The sequence below is a fragment of the Haemaphysalis longicornis genome, unplaced genomic scaffold (assembly GCF_048455015.1).
Source record: "Haemaphysalis longicornis isolate Haplotype H1 unplaced genomic scaffold, Haemaphysalis longicornis Haplotype H1 scaffold_1, whole genome shotgun sequence".
Lineage (NCBI taxonomy): Eukaryota > Metazoa > Arthropoda > Arachnida > Ixodida > Ixodidae > Haemaphysalis > Haemaphysalis longicornis.
Genome location: NW_027526203.1, coordinates 327,124,490 through 327,147,583, shown reverse-complemented (window position 1 = coordinate 327,147,583; position 23,094 = coordinate 327,124,490). Strand labels below are relative to the sequence as shown.

The 23,094-nt window shown below is 46.7% G+C and overlaps 2 protein-coding genes across 3 annotated transcripts in view; one reads left to right on the top strand and one right to left on the bottom strand.

Moving 5' to 3' along the window:
• Positions 1-1,923: 1,923 nt before the first annotated feature.
• LOC144151863 (cytochrome P450 4V2-like) overlaps positions 1,924-23,094 on the bottom strand; it is a 47,460-nt gene continuing 26,289 nt past the window's right edge. The window contains exons 9-12 of one of the 2 annotated variants that reach the window (XM_077683023.1): positions 8,204-8,377; positions 4,591-4,657; positions 4,329-4,502; positions 1,924-3,374 (exon numbers count right to left, since the gene is read on the bottom strand). In XM_077683023.1, the coding sequence (XP_077539149.1) occupies positions 3,196-3,374; positions 4,329-4,502; positions 4,591-4,657; positions 8,204-8,377 (594 nt within the window). In that variant the 3' untranslated portion in view covers positions 1,924-3,195. The remainder of the gene's footprint in view (positions 3,375-4,328; positions 4,503-4,590; positions 4,658-8,203; positions 8,378-23,094) is intronic. The other variant, XM_077683031.1, reaches the window with a different exon arrangement.
• On the top strand, positions 17,046-21,442 carry LOC144151904 (uncharacterized). Its single transcript, XM_077683070.1, has one exon. The coding sequence runs from the start codon at positions 17,188-17,190 to the stop codon at positions 18,418-18,420; it is 1,233 nt and encodes a 410-aa protein (XP_077539196.1). The 5' UTR covers positions 17,046-17,187; the 3' UTR covers positions 18,421-21,442.

Genomic DNA, 23,094 nt, shown 5'->3' with positions numbered 1-23,094 from the left:
GGTTGTTGTTTATTCAAGGAGAATTCGTCCGGCGAAGGGCTTCTTTTTTCGACGCCTAATTGCAAGTGAAGGTCATGTTGCAACCATAGAGATTTATACTAATATACACTAGAGGGAAATCTGGCGCCAATGTCTACGGGAGCCGCGCTTCGGCGAGCGTTCTGTCATGAACTGGGCAGGCACGTTCCACTTGTCCTTGGCATGGCTCGTGAACAGACTGAAAAGTTGGCTCTGGCTGCAAAAATCAACAATATTACTGTTGAAGGTTATTCAAATTTGTTTTATTATACAATTAAACTTCCAGAAAGATTATTTCATCAATAATTATGTAGAAGCTTCATGTACGATGAACAAGAAAATTATGTTATCCTTTTTTGTTGGTTTCGGCTTCGAGACAAAAAAGAAGCCATATGGCTATCTAAGCCAAGTACGCGAGGAACGTCGCTAGCAGCAATGGCGCCGCCCACGGCGGCCCGCGACTGCAACGGCAGATTTACCTCTAGTATAGTATATTACTATGAAAGTCTCTGGTTGCAACAGTACGGGCAGTCGCCCACATGGTGGTAGGGCTGAAAGGGGTGTATTCCCTGATAGCACCTGGCTTGGGCAGGACCACAAAACAATACCGGCGGTTACATTTCTCGGTGACACCCGATTTTCCTGCGCTTATATCTGCCGTCCATAGTCTTTCTAACAAACAATGCACAACCAGGAAGGCGCGAAAAGACACGTGCATCGGACAAACCTGTGAACGACAATAATGTATTTTCACGCACGGCTATCATCGCTGAAATTCTCATAAAACTTTGAACGTTCTGCGAAAGGTACTGCTATTCTATATTGATATGCCACTGCTAAATATTGCGCGGAGAATCTGGCATCCATAGCTTAGGAAAGGCTCTCAAGGGTTCCTTTTATACCCTTTTATGTTACACCGCAGTTGTCCTTCGTCGAAGCACATTTCATAAGAACGCTTAAAATTTTAATACAGGAAAGTAACGTGTTTAATCTTTTCGCGGGATGCGCTTGCTGACTAGGGGACAGACCCTTTTTATCGATGACGGATATCAACAGAATGTCCCAGTAAAGACATCGGCTGATTTGGAAGGATCCCGAAAGGCCCGTTTAAAATGGTAATCGTACAGCTTGCATCCGGACAGACAGTTTATGTGTAACTTTTTCCTTAGTTCGCGTTTTAGTGGTGCCTCACTATCACCCAATAGATACCTTAACAAAACCCGTACTAAACCTCACGCAACGCACTCGACTGTACGGTCCATTAACAGAACAGTTAAATTTATGCGAATGAAAATTTTGAGCACAAGATTTGTATGAAGAGTTTTCTCGGCGTGGTGGCATTCCGAAATACAAGCATGAGGTTCTGCTTTGCGCAGCGCCAAGGCATAGATCCCATTTTTGAGTCAAATTATATGTGAGTTGCTGTCACTCGCCGAGTTTGCTTTATTGGCGGCATGAATTGGCCATTAGAGTGCATTGTGGCGATGCATCACGGGATTGCCTTAGTGTACTGGGAGGCTTCAAGTGATACGCGAGCACAAAATACATGCATGTGCGGTGTAAAAGAAGCGTTTGGGGCTACGCTATTGACTTTTAGTAGACATCAGTGTGGGATTTTAGGCGCTCTTTATTTATACAGATTCTCTAGAAATGGTAATAATCGACAGGAGTTCGTCGTCCTACTCTGGTAACACCAAATATCTACTAGCCTCAAGTAACCACAGTCATGCTTCTTCAAGACAATTAGAAACCTGTCAAAGCGGAAAGACCAATTGCGCACTTGTTATCACCAGAGCGATATAAACGGGTAACGTTTTCTTTGAATGTGGTTGGTATGGCAGCAAGCGTGCCCTCCCCCACTAACCCTGCCGCCCTCCCAGTGGGCACGAGAAAATGTGGTGGGGAATATTACCTCATATAAGAGTTCCGCAGTCGCCTTTAATCGCCCTCCGCTACAGTCACCGCGTCACTCACATCCGATGATGCGATTACCCGCGTAAGACCTGCTGTTTGTCTTCTTAGGGATCGCGGGGTCGTAGTAGCACCTTTCGCCTAATGTGAATTCTCGACTGTTCAACCGCATTATTATAAATGGTTAGAAAAAAGAAGCGCATGCGTAGTGGACTCCTGTGAGAGTAGACGTGCTAACCTGCTCAACCACTAGCCCCATGAAGTCGAAAAAAGTCTGGTTTAGTTATTTTTGGCCCATTTGTTATCATCATGCTTACCACAATTTTCCACAAATTTCCATATTGAACACGTAATTCTATTCTGCACTAGCGATAAGTGTCGGCAAGCACTTCAACCAGTAGAATTGCGACATTAAGTTATATACGTTTAAAACACAACGTATGGCTCGCACTCCCTTGACGAGCTAAATAAGAAATGATCAATATCGACGAGTTGCAACTCTAGAAAGTATAAAAAATTGCAAATCAATGGTCGACTTTTTTTTGTGTCTAACAGCAGCATAACGAATCTGACGTAGGTTTGTAGAGCGCCGGTGCAACTTCCTCGCATATAGAGGCGTCATAGGGCCTCCCCCGTAATATGGCACGTGCTTATGACGCCCGCCGCGCAAAAACCAATCCCCATATTGGAGGTGTAGAGAAGATTTTTCGCTAGATTTATTTGTACCTGATAAAAAAACTGAAACATTTCTCACAATTATTATTATCTTTAAACGTTTGAATCCTAGTAATGATTACCAAACCAATTTCTAGAGTTCTCAAATTTGGACACATTTAGTACGAATAGGGGTTGACGGTGTATGATGGGTTGTGTTGCTTCATTTTTGTCTTTTAGTTGCTGTTATTTTTTAGATCTTCTCGCGTCAAGTTCTTGCGTCAGTTTTAGTTGATACATTTTGGGCTACACGTTTCATGGGGCTTCTGTAATCACCTATTGTTACAATGTAGTTCAGGTGTTCACAGCAGCATTGTCATGAGCGGGCACGGAATATTCCAAAAATTATCTCTCAAGACACGCTAGAGGGAAGTGCCTTAATTTGATTTTAGCCAATGATTCCTATTGTTGCTTTATTCATACGTTCATACCCATGCTCATCTTGTACACTAATTGCAGTCGTTCGGATGCATCTCCATTTGGCCATCATAAGGTGTTCGGCCCGCTGTATTCAAGTCAATACTGAGGGAACCTGGCCGTTAATGCAGAGCTTCATTGTGGTCTTGGAGGCTTGTCACGCGGATGAAGCTGGATCTCGATGCCTTGTGTCGCTTTCAGAACAACTTCGATGGAGAGTTGCAGCTCTTCCATGCGCAGCTTGGACGTTACCGTGAAGCGCCGCATGATTTGTGCCAGCAGAATCTTGTCTTCAAGATTGGCGAACTTTTGACCTGGCAAAAGAAACAAAAGACTAATTTGGCAGCGCTTTCAGGAAAACGGGTGCCACAATTTCGAGCCCTATGCATCGAAGTGTTTTCTGTGGTACAGTTCTTAAATGGAATTCTGTTCTTGAGTTCATGAGTCTACACATGGCATAAATATAGCAAGAAGAATAATTTTTGAGTTCTAAGCATTCATATAGGAGTACGGCGAGAAGCACTTCAAAATGTTCACGGATATCACTAAAATGAAAGTCGTGTGTGATTTATGAAATGGGAATACTTCGATTCCAACGCTTGATATTGTCACGTAGCCGAAGACGACACAGTTGTCTTGAAGGAAAAACAGGTCTGTTAGAGCGAACTTGTGCTCCCCTAACAACTCAAAGAATACACAGGCGGTGAAACAGCAGTCAACAAAGTGACGTGCGCAGACAGGTGTCGGCGAATCGAATACTGCGGCGTCTGCTCTGCATGCTTTTATCTTTCGGCCCGAGTGTTTCTCGAACCGTCTATTTACATCCAGAACATGGCAGATAAAATATTTTTATAGGCTATAGGCGCTATCATTATCAGAATGAGATAACGCATGTGGCATAAAAATAAAAAATGGAACATGCCCTTCGCTTGGGACACAGATAACACAGCCGGGCGCGGTCGTGCAGTAAAAACAAAACATAAACAAACAAAGCAAATCCATGGTTCGCGGCAATATGATGTTACGAAAATATTTAGGTGAAACTGAACAAATAAGGGAGTGTGTTGTTCCGACATCGAACGACGAAAATTTACCTATATGATCGAAAATGTTATAATTGAGGAGGGAACGCTTCATTCATTAGTAGGAAGCCTATTTTGATTACCACGTATTTTATAATTAGCAGTTGTGCTGTCGTAATAAGTCCTTGCGACACAAATTTTTTATATATTTCTGAAACAAATGAATGTTTGTGTGTTCGTGCTTACCAAGGCAATTTCTGTACCCAATGGAGAATGGGATATACATAAATGGGTTTTTTTCCTTAGTTTCGAGAAAACGTTCTGGCACGAACTTGTCCGGCTCGTCGAAGAACTTCGGGTGTCTTTGTATGAAGTAAATAGGAGCAACCGCAACGGCTCCTTTGGGAATGGTGTATTCTCCTAGGTGGAAAAGAACCAACAACAGATGACACGTAAAAGTAGAAAACGTTCATTCTTGCTCTTTGTAAGAAAGTAGAGAATTCCTTACCAACATTCATGTCTTCATCCACGTTCCGGGCAATAATAGGAACAGGGGGATAAAGCCTCATTGATTCCTATAAAATGTAACAGGAAAAAACACCAAGCAATAGCTTTTCCCAAAGCCACTTTTTCAAAAAATTCTTCACATCCGATGTCGGTGCGGACAATTATTTCTCGAGCGGCTGTGCTTTCAGAAACACGCAAGCAGAGATGATAGTTTATTCATAGACACATCATCACTCTCCAACACGCCTGTTCTCCTTCTACCGCACTTCTCGCACACAGCCGAATCATCATCTTTATCATCAGCCTGTTTGTCTCCCCGCAGTGAAGAAGCGCTTTCGTGCATGTTAGTCCAGCCGATGCTGTCTTCCGGTGCCCTTGTCCTATTTCCACTTCCAAATGTTCTATTTAATGCCTCCATTGCGTTATGTATTTTCATCTACTTTTAGTCCCATTTCCTGCTTGGCCTGAGGTTCTCACGAAGGTTGCCCCGTTAAATTGACAGCCCAGTTCCGTTAGACATGGACAACCTCGTGCACACACACTGTTCCAACATTCCAACACATTTCCAATGCCACGATGGTTTTCCGGCTCTATCCAACTAAAGGCAGACGTAGTGCACTTGTTTGGGCCTCAACTTACAAATTTGTTAAAGAGAATCTCTAATGCCTACATGAGTAGTGTGAGTACACTAACGGCAGAACTAACTGGCAATTGGCTTGACGAGGTAGATTTTCTAATTCTCACAGTCATAATAACAGAGAGAAAGAATAGCATTATTGTCCGAAGGGGCATAAATGTCCTGGTGGGGAAGGAAAGGGGCACGGACGGAGGACATGATCGAAGAGATGCCATGGTTCAAGGTTATGCGGTTTGTGCAATGGTCGTGAGTATACTTATCCCTCCAAATTGCAGGCATCATTTTTTAAGTTTATGGGTTCCGTAAAGATAAAAAAGACGCAAAGAGAAAAGGATAATTGTGATACTTACAGGAGAAGGGATTTCAACAAGCGCCGCGGTGAGCCTAACAAACCAACCCACTGCCTCGCCTATCGGCGCAACAGTCACCATAGATCCGAGGCTCTAATGCGGAGCGAACAATATCGGAATATGTGTTCTGGAATCAAACACTAATTATTTCGCATTCACTGCAGTACAAAAAGAGTGCTTAGATGTCTTCGTAAATGTATGCCTAATAGCATCTCTGAGCCGTGTTATTTGGAGTGTTATTTATTGGAAGCAGCAATTGGCCATTCTGCTCCTTCGTGGCAACAGAGAACCACAAAAAGTTTGAGACTGTAGCGGACAGCGAGAAGCCAATAGTGTTCCTTCGACAGCGATCGCGGTGAATGAAGGTCCACTGTTAAAATTTCGAAGTGGCTATAAATAGATACAATGACACCTACAGGCACAGATTCTGTGGAGGGGGAGCATATTATGTACTATCAAAAACGGTAGTCGGTAAGGGCACAAACGGCATCTGTATGTAATTTAAACAATATTTCTTGTAGACCTTAAAGGGGCACTGATTATTAAACCGAAGTTTGTGCAAATAGATGGATTGGCATCAACAGAAAACGAATATACCAGTCTCTTGGTCAGTACCTTGAAAATAATCGCGTAAATAATCATAATATGAAGCTATTAGCCGCCCAGCAGAGATGACTTCAACGGCGACTGATCGGATGTACCAAGAGTCACGTGACAAACAACAGAACGAGAACAGCGCACACAAGCTCTCAAAGAAACACATAAAATATTTCTTCGCGCGTTCACGTTCATAAGTCATATGCGTTTATAACTGTACAGGAATAATTCAAGCCGTGCCGACATCCGCAAGCTGCCGAGCCGCGACGCCGGTGGCGGTTGTGATGATTATTGCAGGTTCGGCGAAGTCACATGTCTGTTAACTCCTTGTTCAGATCATAGCGGCAAGTAGCGCGTCGGGTTTCCACGGTTCCGCTCTTCTGTGAACGGTAATTTGCGTATGATAGAACAAGGTTTTCGCTCCCTTACGTAGCGGTGTCTGGCCGAACGAGGTTTTGCGCCCACGCCGGCGGTGGCCGAAGCTGTGTCTGTGTTGTGATGACGTTCGCTTCGCGATGAAATTTTACGGCGTGTTTATGCGTGCGGAGCTGTGTTTAAAATGTTAGAATTATCACTAGCAATGATTTAACCCCGCACCGTGTATCTAGAGTGTGCGCGAGTTTTTGTAGAAACCTTCACGGCTTCCGCCGAAATAAAGTGACTTGTTCGTCCCCGGAAATCCCAAGAAGCGAGTGCTGCAACGGGAGGCAATTGATCGCCTGTTAATTTCGTGCTTCGTCGTCAAAGGGCATGCGGTGACAATGTATTTGTTCGAAACCATATCTTGATTGTCTTGAAGGTGTATAAAATGTGTGCGTCAAACAAGGTCTTTTGATTCAGGGCGTTGTGGGCTGCTACGCTTCCACTACACTTTGTACTTAGGTAAGTATCGTTATATTTGTATCGTTATGCACGTTTTTTATTCGATACTGGCGCCAAAGCGTTTGTTAGTGGTGGATTGGGTGCTCGTGAAAGCTCTAGGCACACTTCTGGCCGATTGGCTAGTCGGCAACTCGCTTCGCAAGACATTCAACAGATGGCGCAATACGCGTTACGATATCGCGACGGACAAAAGTTAGCGTTGCAACCAGTTACAAGTCAAGCTAACCGATGGCACCACGTTGTTAAGCCGAGTGCATCACAGGGAATACAACCTAACTATTCATAACGAGAGTGCAAATCAAAAGACCGCCCTTGTCGTCGTTCTCGCTGCGGTTGCGGAGACCGCTAGACGTGTTGTAGGTAAAGGAAAAGGCCGCGCGGAAGATTCCCATCCACTATGTCACGTCCCGTACGGCACCAAGATTGACGCATAGAGACTGGCAGGTAACGGATGTGCGGGGCGGCCAAGTTGTTTTGTCGCATGCGCCCAGTGCGCAACCAGTGGCTCCTGCGGCCGCGATGGTTAGGTAGGTAGGTTATAGTTTTCCTGCTAGACCACACCGCTGTGTCAGTCGTTTCCGGGAAGCGTTGACGTCACGCGAAATATCATGAAATGGCGCGAGGGATAAAATGCGCTCTTCAATTGATAATTTCTGGGTCTTTTAACCATCTTTCGACGCCGAATAAAAGGTGAGATGGCTTCGGGACAGTTTAACTTTCCGTCTCAGCCCAACTTGCTATTCGCCTTCACTGTCCCGTTAAGTTATTTGTACACATACACACACGCGGACACACCCACCCCCGCACAATTATATATATATATATATATATATATATATATATATATATATATATATATATATATATATATATATATATATATATATATATATATATATATATAGGGGGGGAGAGGGAGAGGGAGAGAGAAAGGGCGGCCGTAGGATTTTTCCTGCGATTAATGACGTTAACGTTTGTAAATTTATGTAAGACGGAAAGCAAAGAAAAACACGCATTAAAACTCGTGACTGCGCATTTTGTCGGAGAAATTATTTCTCTTGAATAATATCTAAGGTCGAATGCTCTTTTGTTTCCTCTTTTTCTGGAGTAGAGATGCCTCAGGGATACAACCTTCCCTCCATACTTGCCTTGACTACACACTCCAAGTACTTCATTTGCTTGATGTCTTCTATTGTGACATCTCTGTCCTTATCGTCTGCAAATAGGGCGTCAATTTCTTCTTGCACTTTCGCCTGCACCTCAGGATGGTTGCCCAGCAAGAAGAGAGTGAAGGTAATGGAACTGGCCGTGGTCTCGAACCCCTGAAAAATGTCAATGATGAAGCATTAATACCTTCAAACCCACCCTCAAAATGTGTGCCTTTCGATGTGGTCATAGATCATGTGCTTGCTTGCTTTCATCTGTACAAGGCGTTGCGCTGCTGAGCACGAGGTCGCGGGTTCGATTCCCGGCCGCGGCGGCCGCTTTTCTGATGGAGGCGAAAAGCAAAAACGCCCGTGTGTACGAGATTTCGGCGCACGATAAAGATCCCCAGGTGGTCAAAATTAATCCGGAGCCCTCCACTACGGCGCGCCTCATCGCCTCCGTTGCGTCGGCGCGTTAAACCCTTCAATCAATCAATCTTTCATCTGTACACATTTAGATGAGTACTATGTTTTGTAGAATCGGTGTGATAGGTCATCTGTGGAGCCAGAGTAACGGAAGGAATGAGCGACAGAAATCTACTCTGCCCAACGCCCAGCCCTGAGGCCTCCGTGGCTCTAAAGTAAGGAAATGGGATATCTCGCTATATTGAGTATGCGTTATACGAAATTAATTTATTTCGAACAAATAGCATCAGGCATGTTGTGGCTATTTGACTATACAAAGTCATATTCATTGATAAACACGAACAGCTCATTTATAGCTCCGGCAGGACGAAGGCATCTCCCATAGGTTTCCAGTCGATCTTGGCAGGGTTTCTCGCCAGCATGACTAGACTCTTGCTGAGTCCGGTCTGTGCCGCCAATTTTTTTCATTTCATCCCCATATAGGGTCTTTTGCCTTTACTCTTGTTATTAGCCGCTTTTTGGTAGCCATTGAGTTAAACGGATGCTTCTCCGTTTGTCCGTCATTCGCGTTTAATGAGCGGCCCTACTCCAATATTACTCCATTATTAAGCCTAAAAATGTTGCAGATGACATCTACGTTAATCTCTTAATATGTACAACGCGTGAGCGTTACGTCGACGCCAAGAGGGCTTTTTTGGACGGAGTTGCTGCATTTATGATCTGCGCTTCACGAGCACTGAAGGCCGGCGAATAGAAATATACCAGCAGCAATTGCTTTTCACCGCCCTGGCCAATGACAGACACACGCCGTCGGCGACTCGGTGGCATAAGATGTGAGCGTGAAACGTTGCGGCTGCCGTTTGTTAATTAGCTTGAGCGAGGGAGGCAGTGTCAATGGTTCAAAGTGTCTATCCTCTAATGCCTTTGCCGTACCGAACGTGTTTGTATTCTTGCTGAGCGAGAGCAGATTTTTGTAAACAGTGGATAAACAGATCGTATGGAGCTCAAGCGTGCAATCTCAAGTTCAGAGCCCCAGATGCAGCAACTCCCTTGCAGTCTTGATCATCTCACGGTGATCTTAATGTAACGAGCTCATCAAAGCTGCCTCCCATGTCTCGATAGAAGTAGACTATGTATTGTTGGAGTTTTTCTCCCCTGAGCATACCTTGCGCATGGCTAGGTTGCGTAGAAGTGGGTGGATATTTCTCCGTGTTGAGCGCAGTTTTAAGTAAATTCTGATGTTCCCGCCGACCATCTTTGCCCACATACATGCGTAGATACTTGTGGTTGTTTATCCTCCACAGAGTTTCTGACTCTTCGGCATTGAGACCCCTTGTGGCACGAGGAAGTATCGTGTTCCTCGGCGTAGGGGGAGGAGGCCATTCTGAACGTTTCTCTCGGTGGGGATCCGTGCGGTTCCAAGAAGCTGGTATGTGAATTCGTATGCCTCTTGGTCTGCGTGTAGTTATTTTCCAGGCGCTTGTGCCCGGGTGTTCATTTTATGTAGTTAACATTCTTCATCGTGGATGAGAGTACGTTACCGAATCGTTTATGTATTCTCCCTGCAGCCAACAGACTAAAGCCCTTTGAGAGTCTATAATGTTGTTTACGCTTCTATTCCATACTACTGCTAATCGGATTGCCAACAGGATGGGTACAACTTCCGCTTCTTCTATCCTGCATATCGGTGGGTCATGCAGTCACAATGATTGCTAGCGTACTCAGCTACGACGATTGCTGCCTCGTACGTTCTTACATTTCTGATGCGTTGTATATTGTATTCAGATGATTTTGGAACTTTCCTCGAATCAACTTTATCCTGCCAGATGGCCTGTCCTTGTGTAGGTTTGGATCAATGTTTATGGTGGGGAAGAGTTTCGTTTCGAGTCGCTGGATCGGTGACATGTACTGTCGGTCACAAAATAAATAGGACCAAGGAATGGGTGCACGACAACTATCGGCGCGACGCCTTCCGGCCGGGCGCCTGCTGTCGAGATAGCTGAGGGCGCATGCGCGTTCTAGTCTCGTAAATGCATGTCAGTTTTCTCGATCTCAGCCGCAGCGCTTCGTTTCTCTTGAGTGGGGCACCCGGTGGCGCCTTGCGCTTTTCCCCAAGCGAGCGGCACAATTTGTGGCAGCGGCCGAAAGCGTGCAACGGGCGCTTATCTCGCACAACGGCGCCGTTGATCCTGATATGTCGCCTGGGGTTCTTTTTAACGCGATAGAGTTATTAGGCGCGTTCCTCGATTTTGCCGTGCCTGCTAGCCGTCCGCTATCAGCCGTGCTAATCAAGTGTCCGCGGGAAAAACGTCATCGCTGCCATCCAGAAGCTAGGACTGAGACAGGCAGATGCGAAGGCTCACCTGAATCTCGAATACGCGCAGAACCAGCTGATACGTGGAAAGAAGGACAATGCTAGTATGACGGAGATAAAAGAAAAGCTACGCCAATTCAGTAGGTGCCGCGCCTCCGCACTGAAAATATTTCTACGCTCGGTCGGTGGTAGAATACTGGGTAGGCCGTCACCAGCCTTGTCCGTAACTGACGCCATCATGCCAAACCGGCTCTCCCATCGCCACTAATGCCGCAACAACATTGTGTCATTAACAAAAACTGGGGCAGATGATAATCAGCAGTCTCTCGAAACCAAGAAAGAACTACATTATGAGCCGGCACGAACTAAAATGTATCCTATTAAAATATCAAACCCAGTGCATCACGCTTACTTACACTCATTTTATTGAGTGTTCGATTTTCCCGGGGCTCTGTCACATCTGTAAGGTGTGTGGGGCAAATTAATGGCGGCAACACGCGACGAAGCTAAAAAAGAAACCACCCAAAAATATTTCAGAATTTCATCCCAGAGAACACAAAAGCGGGAATCCACGGCATGGTTACACAGTGAAGCGTTACAACCGGTCTCACAATCGCCAAAATACAAAACAAAATTAACGAATTAGGGCACATTGTCAAACCCATAACCTGGGGACCAGCAAGAGTGAAAGAGGAAATGATAAGTCTCATGCACGCGCTGATTATGAGCCGGATGTTGCACATTCTTCCATACCACAAACTTACCCTCAACACAAAACCAAGTTAACGCCATCATTCGGATAGTATGTACGGCAGCCCTCAACGACCCAATTTTCGCGGTGGCCTAAAGGTCCTGAAATCGGGTCTTTCAAACATCATTCTAGACATTATGGAAGCAACGCTTCTAGCGCAAAGGAAGCAGCTGCGGAAAAAAAAGTCGGGAAGGCTGTTGAACGGAAGACATACCCACGCCCCCCTCCCCCCCCCCCTCCGGGCGCCATGATGGACATGTCAGCGATTAAGCCAGTCCTCATAAAAACTTCCCAACCGAAATCATTGTATCCAAACCTAAACAAAGACAGGTGAAAAGCCAGGATCAAATTTCTTCCATTCAAATCCCAAAACCATGCAAACACTGTATACACCGACCGCGAAGGTACCAAAGTACTCAGGAAACAATCATCGCAGTGGACTACCCTGCCAATATTTGTCACTGCATGACCCTCCATAACACACAGGAACGGAAGAAGCGCAGATTGAAGCTATCCTCGTTGCTATCTAACAAGCGAAATTCTCAAATAGAAGCACAATTATAATTAGAGGCGGTCATAACAGCATTTCAAACATCATTACAGACAGATTACCTAAACGTTCCCGACAGATTCTCCATCATCCAATGAAAGATGTTCAAATTACATGGACAACCGGACGCGAGGGAATTGAAGGGACCGAGGTTGCTCACCAAGAAGCACGCGAGCTCACATACCACGCTCCTCGTGACCACGCGTGCTATGCTCCCCTTACCGAAAAAAACGGAGAACGTCTCCTCTTTCCATACCTACGAACACGATTATTCCTGTGCCACAAAGGGCTCCAATTCTCAGGAATCGGACACTCTGCGCGTGATACAAACAAATCTATATATGCACAAATTCATTCTGGTGAAGATGCTTAGCAGGAAACAACCGACAGGAAATGAAAACTGTGCTAAATACGGTAATCACCACCTTCCACGCAACCCAGTCTTTTCCAAGGGCATGCTCAGGGGAGAATCACTCAGACATTGCACATTCCATATCTGTGGAGAAATGCTAGCCAGTCTGGACCAGCTCGTCACGTCAAGATCGACCTGGGGGTGCAGGGAAGAAGCTGCTCCATCCGGAGCTCTGGACTGCGGGTCGCCCTCTGCACACACTCCCACTATTTTTAGTGAGAAAAGATTATTTCAGTCTCTCTCTCAGCAAAATCCAAAATGTTCAAACCTGCCACGATATGAAGGAATAAGCACTTTGAACCACTAACACTGTCGCATTTTCGGTGAAATTGACCAACAGCAAGCAGCCGCAACCGTTCCATTCCGCATCTTAAGCCAAACAAGCGTAGGCCAGTGGAGTGTGCCTGTCTTCTGACACGGCGATTTAAAACCGTTGAGGCTAGTCTTGCACTCATGGCTGACCTTAGTGCTTTGAAAGCAGAAAGCAGCGAAGCGCTACGCCTTAAAACCGCGGAGCGTACCGATGTCGCCGATTCACTCATTCGTCGTGCTCAACTTCAATCACCGCTGTAATGAACAAAAGAGTCACTTTTATTTGTTATTTTTCTGTTGAGTTCGATTATGTGACCCAGCAGCTTACTAGGACGAGCGTGGACAAATGCCATGCATTGGGTCCTCTTTGTCATGGAGAGGCTTGTACTGCGCTCATATGTTGCGGTTACGCTAAACAAATAATTTTTATTTTATTCCCAAACATGAAAGCAAAATTCTGCACGTTATTTGTATGCTTCGTGATCGCTGACTTGGAAACCGTTGAAACTATTATTTCTTTAGGTAGAAAACATGCTTTAAACCGCGCGTCATTCCAAAACTGCGCCTGCTGCAAATTCACCGACATGTCGCGGCGCCGAAGGTCGGCGAAATTTTTTGCCCTATTACGCGGCAAAAGCAGCCGCCATTTTCAAGCTGTTACGTAACATTACGTCACTTTTGCGCAGGCTGAAGTTGCCAATGTGTGACGTGATCGTTCCCGCCAACTGTTTAAATTACGTCACGCCTTCTCAGCCAATGACAGAGAGGGCGTGTATTACAAGCAGTATTGTTGTTTAATAGCAAAGACAGGCCTACGTTGTCATGTCCGATGAATTTAGTCTAGTTTTTCGTTGCCGGCCAAGAATTATGCACTTTCAGTATAGAGAAATAAGGCAAACTTTATAACTGGTGCCAGTAAACGTCAAGACCTCAAAATGACGAAGGCACACACAATTGCTTTGTCAACCGGAAGCACGTGACCAAAACTGAAAGCCAATCAAAAAAGACTGCCGGCAAATTCCCAGTTTCCCTTGGAATTTGTGGGGCCGAGAATAGGGCCCCGACAGTACATCATGGCGTCCAGTCGTTTCTTTCCCAGCGGGGGGGGGGGGGGGGGGGGGGAAGGGGGGGGGGGAAGGGGGGGGGGGTAGTGCCTTTCATGCGATGGCCCGTCCCGTCCAGCTATTGTTTTCCCAGCCGCTCCTTTATGCAGGCAGACTGGTTTCTCTGGTGTCTTCAAAAGCGTCATGAAGGTCGAAATTGAGGACATTTTCGTCATCATCATCATTTTCGTCGTCGTCGTCGTCAACAGCCGATATAGGTTCACTGCAGGACGAACGACTCTCCCATTCCACTTTTTCCTGCTCCTGTCCTGCGCTGCCCGAGCCCTTTCTTTGCCTCTAGATTTTCTTTAACGGCCTTCCCCTTCTAGATCCAAGTGTGGGTATCTGCTTTGTTGCCCTTGTGGTCCACTAGTTGTCAGTTTGTCCCACGGTAAAAATTGCGAGGATCCATTTGCAACCCACTGCGACACATGCGGCTGCGAGCCACTGTTTGGAAATTGTCGTGTATCGGCAGAAATTTGCAAATGTTTTCTCGGGAAACTATCGTGGCCGCCAAGATTGAACACTTGGGATGGGGTTTGTTTGGTTCTCTTCGGTGCTAATAAGTTTGTGCTCGGTTAGTACTGTGATATCCTGTTCATGATCAGTCGCTGCATGAGTTATCGTTTCTTCTTTTTTTTTCTCTTCTTCTCTTGGTTAGGCATTTTGTAATCTAGGCAAATGGCTATTTCTCTATTTTGGTGACTGTGATATTCACTCTGCCACTTGACTCTCGAGCAATGCCGAACATTTTTACGAGGCACATCTCCGACCGCGTGGCGCCATCCGTCGTTTACTAAAGAAAGCTTTGCTCAAGACACAACCGCGAAAAAATCGAACAGTAATAAGAAAATTCGTGTGATTAGACGCTATACACTGGGCTTTATTTCAGTTCGTTTCAGCTCATAGAATATGCCCTCCTTGATCTTTAAGATCGTTTGTCCATGTTTTATTGGTGACCCAATCCTGGTGCCGGCAGCAGCCTCCGGTGGAAAGCATTCCGCAGTGGCTCAGTGCGTAAGGCATTGCGCTGCTGAGCCGAAGAACGTGGGTTCGATTACTGGATACCGTAGCCGTTTTTCTGAAGGAAGCAGAAACCAAAAACACCCAAGTCTAGATATTTCGGCGAGCGTAAAACGGTCGAAATCAATCCGGGTGCCTCACATCCCAGGTGTAGCTTTGGCCCATAAGTTAACAAAAATTTAAACTTTTCAACTTCCTATGGAGAGGCATTTTTGTTTGATGTCGTCAGGTGCGGGCGCGGCTGGCGACCGCGTCTGCTGCATAGAGTTTCTTACTATATACAGTGGAGAGGAATCTGGCGCTAGCGTCTAAGCGGCTCACATCAAGGCCGTCTGTGTCGTCATGGGCAACCATTATATCATGCGCTCGTCTTAGTTCCATCATTGGCTTGGATTGAAACGTTTTAGCGGCCATATATTCGAACACAGTGCCCCGAAAACGCGAAGAATGATATGGTATTATATAAGCGGAAAATAGAACAGGCTCTTTTAAAGCTAAGAAAAAACTAAGTAAAGCGTATTTTTGCCGGAACGGTTGTGCCTACTATTCTGGAGACCAAGCTGGTAGTTAACAGAAATGTTAATATTTTGTGGCAAACTTAGTAGAGACTGTTATTTTATTAATTCTTTCATTATTTCAAATAATAAGCGGATGGACATGTTTGGGGGCATGCGTTTGAGCGTGCCTAAGCTTGTACATGTTTTTGAGCATGCCTATGAAAACGTCGCCTTCGTGGCGAACTGGTGCACCGACCGTCAGCTACAGTTTAACAAAACTTGTTGCTGAGAAAGTTGTTTCATACTTGAAGGAATAGGTAAACGTGGCGTTAAGCATTCGTGGGCTAAGGCAAGATTGGGACGGCCGCAGGCGCCCGTATCTGTTGTGTTTGTCTTCGTCGAAGTACGTTTGGTTTCTTTTTTTTTCTACACTTTCGCGGCGGCATATTATCTTCTCAGTCATACCTTTTTTCGACTCCGGGATGACCAAAGTTAGGTACGATGACGCACTGCCTGCTCTTTCACCAAGCACGCAGTTGCAACGGTTCACGGCAACCACAGAACAGGAGGCATTTATGGCTACCTGGTAGCTCGTAGACGTGCTAATGCATAGGGAAGAAAACAAACCCCAAAACCGCTGATGAATCCCATTGTCGTGCCAAGCCCAAGCCAAAAGCTATAATCTTCCCATAACCCCCCCCCCCCCCCCCCCCCTCGTGACTACATGAACTCCCAGGTGCAGTTTCCTCTTTAGTTTGCTTACTAAGACACTCTATGGTCTGCCGAGCATGCTACATTCGAAAGGGCGTATAACGAACTTCACTGCGCAGGCGCGACACCTGCTGAAAATGCCTATCGTTTCTATCGTCTCCGCTGTAGCATCATTGCCCTCATGTCCACACTTCAGTTGTCGCTGCCATACAGTTTCTTAATAAGTATACTAGAGAGGAAACTGCGCCCGGCAAGCCATGTCGTCGGGGGGGTTTCTCGAAGACCCCCGCTTTTGGCTTAGGCTTGGCATGACAATTGGATTCTTAAGCGGTTTATGGGACTTGCTTTCTTCACAATGAATTAATACGTCTACTAGCTACGAGGATGCCGAAATCCTCCCTGTTCTGTGATAGCCGTGTTCAGCAAAACAGCAGGCAGTGCGTGACCGTACCTGACGTTGATCATGCCGCGGTTGAAGGACGTATGACTGAGCGGGTAATATGCCGCCGCGAAATTTGTAGCTTACGACAAAAAGAAACAAAAAATGGCAGAATCTATGGCGAGGGTGTGGAGTAAGGGGACTCGAAATGACATCCGAGTTGCGCCCCGAGTGACATCCGATTTGCGCCCCGGCCGTCATTCGATTTGAGCCGTGAATTGCACCTTGATTATTTCCTAAATGAAACTGCAACTCACGGCTCAGATGGCATTTCGCTTGATTTTCGCTTGATGCTGGTGTGCGCACGGATGGACGCGGACGGACATCGGGAGATCCTATGGTAGTCCGCACCGTCACAGGCGAGGGAGTAAGCTGTTTGACTCTCGGGTACTGACTCATTGTCATAGCCCATTCTACTTCCGGCCACCGTAGTGAAAGGACGTAGGGTCATGTGCTCCCAAGGGGCGGCAATTGCGGCGCAGCCTAGCCGCGGAAACAGGATCGACGCGAATGATAACGAAGAGTATCAGATTATTTTGCCATCTCTGCCTACCGGGCGTATCGTTTTAAACACAGTTTTTCTTCATGGTGACGTGCGCGCTCGACCTTTTCGAGTAGAAGATTTCAGGGACACGCTGGCCAAGTCTGGTATGCTTTCTGAGGTAGTTGCCTTGGGGGCATATCAGATAAACCACATCTGGGCGGTGACGTTTAACAGCCCCGAAGCGACGAAAAAGATGCTTGCGACCGGCGAACTGCAAGTGAAGGGACGGCGCTGCCTGGTCATCGACCCGCAGGACCAAGAGGTGAAATTGAAACTTCACTGGCTGTTGTACGGTGTTGCGGACGAAGACATTCGGGCGGCGTTTGCGGCATATGGCAAAGTTAGCGAAGTCACCCGGGAACGCTGGCGAGTACAAGGTGTGCACGACAAAGGTTCCACCACCCGCACCGTGCTCCTCAAGCTGAAGGCCGGACTAAAGGTTGACGACTTGCCCCACCAAATTCGTGTGGCAGGTGAACTGGCTCTCGTTGTGGCCCCCGGTCGTCCCATGCAGTGCCTGCGCTGTCACACCGCCGGCCACGTACGGAGGGACTGCCAGGTGCCGCGCTGCTCCCGATGCCGGCGGTTCGGACACCGAGACGAGCAATGCGTCAAGACGTACGCGAATGTGACCGGGTCCACAGAGAGAGAGGATTCGATCGAGTTGCTTATGGACACAGCGGAAGCTGAGGAAGCAGCGAAAGGTGTGGGGGAGCATTCGACGGTGGAGGCGTCGACTGCTCCAGGTGGACCCAGCGGTGACGGTCTCAAGGACCCAGGCAACGGCCGGCAACCGACAGAGGCGTTCCCACCTTTGCCTGTCCAACAGGCGGAAGGTGGTGTTGACGCCCCCTCTGTGGAAGTCACAACGGATGCAACTGAGCCATGCGAGATGGAAACGAACGTTGCCTCTCCTGCTAGCAGCGTCATCGCGACCGCCAAGCGGTCCCACGAAGAGGCCGGCCACAAGGAGGGGGTGGAAGAAGGTGGCACCGGAGAGCCGCCGCAAAAGGCGGCAGTCGCGCGGCGGTCGTCCCTGCGACTACGGCCGAAAGTTCAGGCCGACCACAAACAGCCGGATACAACGCCGGGACAACTACAGCCTCCGGGAGGCCCGACAGCGGACGGACACGCCTAGCGACGGCGTGACGAGAACGGTAAGCACCATGCTCCCGGCCTCCACACCTCGTCTAATTGTTTAAATGCCTACTGAAGCTCAGTTGACCTTTGCTACGCTTAACGTTCGAGGGCTCTCAGCAAAAAAGAAGCAAAGTCAGGTGCACCGCCTACTTACTGAGCAGGATTTAGACGTGGTGGCATTGCAGGAGACGAAAGTTGAAGGGGAGGATGAGACCGGGAGCATGGTGCAGCGCTTCACGGCCAGGTATTTTGCGTGTGTCAGTCATGCTGTAGGAAACTCTGCAGGCTGTGTGCTTTTTCTGAAAAAGCATTCAGGCCTGGAGGTTGAAAGTGTTCGATCGTGTGTTTTTGGTCGTTTCGTTGTGTGTGATTTCGCGTTGAATAACGTTGAATGGCGTGTGATTTGTCTGTATGCACCGAACGCGAGAGAGGATAGGCAGAATTTCTTTCGCACTCTACGTCAATACCTCACTAACGAGAGGCAAATTATAATGATGGGAGATTTCAACTGTGTGTTATCCCCGCAAGACAAGACAAGCAGCAGTCCTTACAAGGACGCAAGTACGGACTTGCTGGCCGAACTTATCGACGAGTTTGGGCTGGTAGATGTGGCAAAATGCCTTGAGAACGGTCGAGACATGCGCTTCACCCACTTTCAGGGAACCAGTCACGCGCGGCTTGACAGATTTTATGTGTCGCTTGAATTAATCCCCAAATGCCAATCATATAGTGTACATCCAGTATCATTTTCAGATCACTGCCTTGTTAAATGTAGCGTCGGGCCCAGAAAACAAAAAACGACCTTTTCGTGGGACCTCTGGAAATTAAACGCTAAACTTTTAAAGGACGAAATCTTCACCGACACAGTTAAGGAAAAAATTGAAGAATTTAAAAATGAGGATAATAAAATCGGAGAACAATGGGAATTATTCAAAGAAGCAATTAAAGTTAAAGCCATCGAAAGATCAAGCTGCATAAGATACGAGGAAAAAATGAAAGAAGGGATGCTACGTCACACTCTACAAAGATTAACTATAGAGGAAGGGAAAACACCAGGTGTGTTTAAAGATGACATAGGCAAACTGAAACATCAACTTGAGTTAATGGACGAAGAACGCTATCGCGGAGCGCTCGTTCGTGCGAGAGCTGAGCGATTAGCGATGGGGGAAACGCCCACCAAACGGGCGCTTGGAATTGAAAAAGCACGTGTTCGACAAAACACGATAGATAAAATCGAATGGGAAGGACGCACGTCAAGCAAAAAAGAGGACATCCACCAGTTTTTCTTTGAATATTACCAACAGTTATTCGCGTATCGGCCCTGTAATCTAGAAACCTTTCGAAGGGAGTATCTCAGCTGCATGCCAATTCTTGAGGACGAAACAAAAGACAGTTTGGAACAACCGATATCTCTTGAAGAAGTGAAGGCAGCTATAGATAATTTAAACCCTGGAAAGTCGCCCGGCCCAGACGGGCTAAGCGCGGCCTTCTATAAGCATTTCAAAGCCGAGGTTTCACCAATTTTAACGGCAATGTTTAATGAGGCATTCCGAATGAAAACCCTTCCACCATCGTATGCATCATCGCACACAGTTTTGATACCTAAAACAGAGGAAACTGAAAAATTAAAGTCTGTCACTTCATACCGACCAATAGCGTTGACCAACGTAGACTACAAGGTTTTTATGAAGGTGCTCGCGCAAAGGCTGCAAACAGTTATCACAACCCTTGTTGGACCGCACCAGACGTGCGGCATCAAAGGACGCACAATCACAACAAACATACACACCGCGCGGTGTGTACTCGAGTGTTGTGACGCCACTGGAGATGCCGTTGCACTTCTTCAACTAGACCTTCAAAAGGCATTTGATTGCGTCTCACACGATATTCTGCTCTCTATTTTGGACCACATCAAAGTGGGAGCCGTCATTAGAGACGGAGTGACCCTGGCGTACCACAAGTGTACGACGCGGTTAATTATAAACAAGTCACTGGGAGCGCCCATTAACGTGCAACGTTCGGTACGCCAGGGCTGCCCACTCAGCCCATTGCTTTTTTGCATATACATTGAAATGTTGTGTTTAACTATTATAAAGAACGATCAGATCCGAGGTTTCCGTTTACATACGCGTGAAGTGAAACTTCTTGCCTATGCGGACGATGTCGCGGTGTTTTGTCACAACAAGGAAAGTGTCGTTCACGTAGTCGAAATCGTGAAAAGGTTCGGCGTTGTCACAGGAAGCCTGGTGAACTGGGGAAAATGTGTCGGGTTCTGGCACGGCGATTGGCCAACAACCCCAGAGTTTTTTGCCAACATCAATTGGGTTACTCATCCCGTCAAGTACTTGGGCACTCCACTGGAGTATTATAGAGACAGTGAGCCATATTGGCGTGCGCAAGCTCAAGAGCTGCACGAGAAGGCTGACAATTGGAGGGGCTCTGGTTTATCCATGTTCGCAAGGGCAAACGTATGCAACGTATTTCTTGCCAGCAAATTGTGGTACGTGATGCAAGTTCTACATTGTTCGCGAGTGAATGTGCAGAAACTTCACCGCGTGTTCGCGGTGTTTGTTTGGGCCTCAAGTTGGGAGAGAAGTAGCCGAACAAATCTTTTCAGGCGAGTTCAGGAAGGTGGGCTAGGGCTGACCCACTTGTTCGTGCGACAGCTTGTTAACAGGTTTTTATTTTTTCGCGATGTACGCGATCCTTTTTTGAGGACTGTCTGTCAGTTGCGGCTCGGGCGAGTTCTGCCCAATTTTGTTGTGACGAGCGGCCGCATGAGTGGTGGTCTCCATGGCTATTTAAAGGAAGTAGTCGACGCGGTGAGGTTTCTGAGCGTGCGTTTTTCAAAAGAGTATTTGAGTATTGTTACACGGAGGAAATTGTATAATGATGTATGTAGCGTTATCCTTCCTGTTCCTATGTACCGAGCCTTATACGCTGGAGGCCCTGGGCAAAACGTTCTTAAGCGCGTGAAGAAAATGTTAGTACCGTCAGGGGTGAAGTCTTTCTTTTTTAAACTTCACACCAACACATTAACCACAAAGACATGGATGGAAGAAAGGGGCCTGTTTGTTCCGTGGGGTACGCACTGTACACTGTGTAAAAAGCCAGAAACAGTAGATCATGTGTTCTTACACTGTTGGGAAGGTGTTTTCTTCTGGGACGTTCTTCAGAGGACTATGCGCAAGGAGCTCCCCCTGAGCCCACACGGAATCCGTTACCTGGCAGTGGATGACGATGATGGTATGCCATTGGACATGATAATGTTGTTGGGCCTCCAGAGTATTTGGCGAGCACGCTCGGCTTATGTCTACAGCGATGTAGACGCTCGGTCGTCGCGGGTGTATTTCGGGGAATATATTTCAAGGTATATAGAAGAACAGAAATTGCATGAATGTGTGCCGGAATGGCTTTCAAGTGTCGAGCCACTGGCAACGTTAAAACCCTTTTAAATGACAACGCCAGCCCTGGTCGGGTTGGTGGCGGTTTTTTTTTTTTTTTTTTCAGTTTAGTGTCATTCATGTGTTGAACCCTGCATGTATTATGTTGTAAAGTGCAAACCTGGCAATAAAAAAAAAAAATTGTCATAGCCCAATGGGTAAGACGACTGACACTAGCTCTGTCTGGTCTGCCAGACACAGGTTCGAGTCCTGCCGTCGCCGGTGTGGTTTTTTGCAATTGTAAATGCTATGCGCACGGACGCGGACGGGCATTGTGCGGTCCTAAGGTACTCCGACGAAGAGAAGATACGACAGATACGGGCGCCTGTATCCGTCCTATCTTGTCATCGTCCAAGACTGTTTAACGCCAAATTTTCTTTTTTCTTCAAGTATAAACCAACTCGCTCAGCAGCAAGCTCTGTTAAACTGTAGCTGGTGGTCGGTGCACCGGTTCACCACGAAGGCGACGTTTTCATCGGGACGCTTAAAAAACTTTCCAAACTCAAGCAACTTATTATTTAAAATAATGGTAAAATTAATAAAATCACAGTCTCTAATGACTTCGCCCCCCCCCCCCCCCACCACAAAAAAAAATATTAACATTGTACGTAACTACCACCTTGGCCGTAGAATAGCAGGCATAACCGTTTCGGCAAGAATACGCTTTGCTTCCTTTTTCTTTAGTTTTAAAACAGCCTTTTTTTATTTTCCACTTACATAATTGCACACTAATCTTCGCGTTTTTGTGGCACTTTGTTTAAATTGGCGGTCACTAAAACGTTTCAATCCAAGCCACTAATGAAACTAAGGCGAGTGCATGATGTAATGGCAATCCATTACGACACAGACGGCCTTGATGTGCGCCGCATAGACGCTAGCGCCAGCTTCCTCTCTAGTATATATTGTAAGAAACTTTATGGCCGCTACGCCATATTCCAGATTCAGGCAAGCCCTCGAATCTGTCTGCCTCAATCGCAGCTTCCGGATGGCAGCGATGGCGTATTTCCCTAGACGCTTGATGGGCACGGCTGATAGCGGACGGCTAGCGGCCATGGGAAAATCCGAAAATGCGCATAAAAATGCTATCGCGTTAATACATTCGATCGAGAAAACAGAGATTACGACAAAGAAAGCGACCGACAATCTTACACGCATTATCACGGAGTTTGCAATAGAAGTTGGAGGTAAGATCGCTAGAAAAGATACGATACTGGTAACTTTTCGAGGAG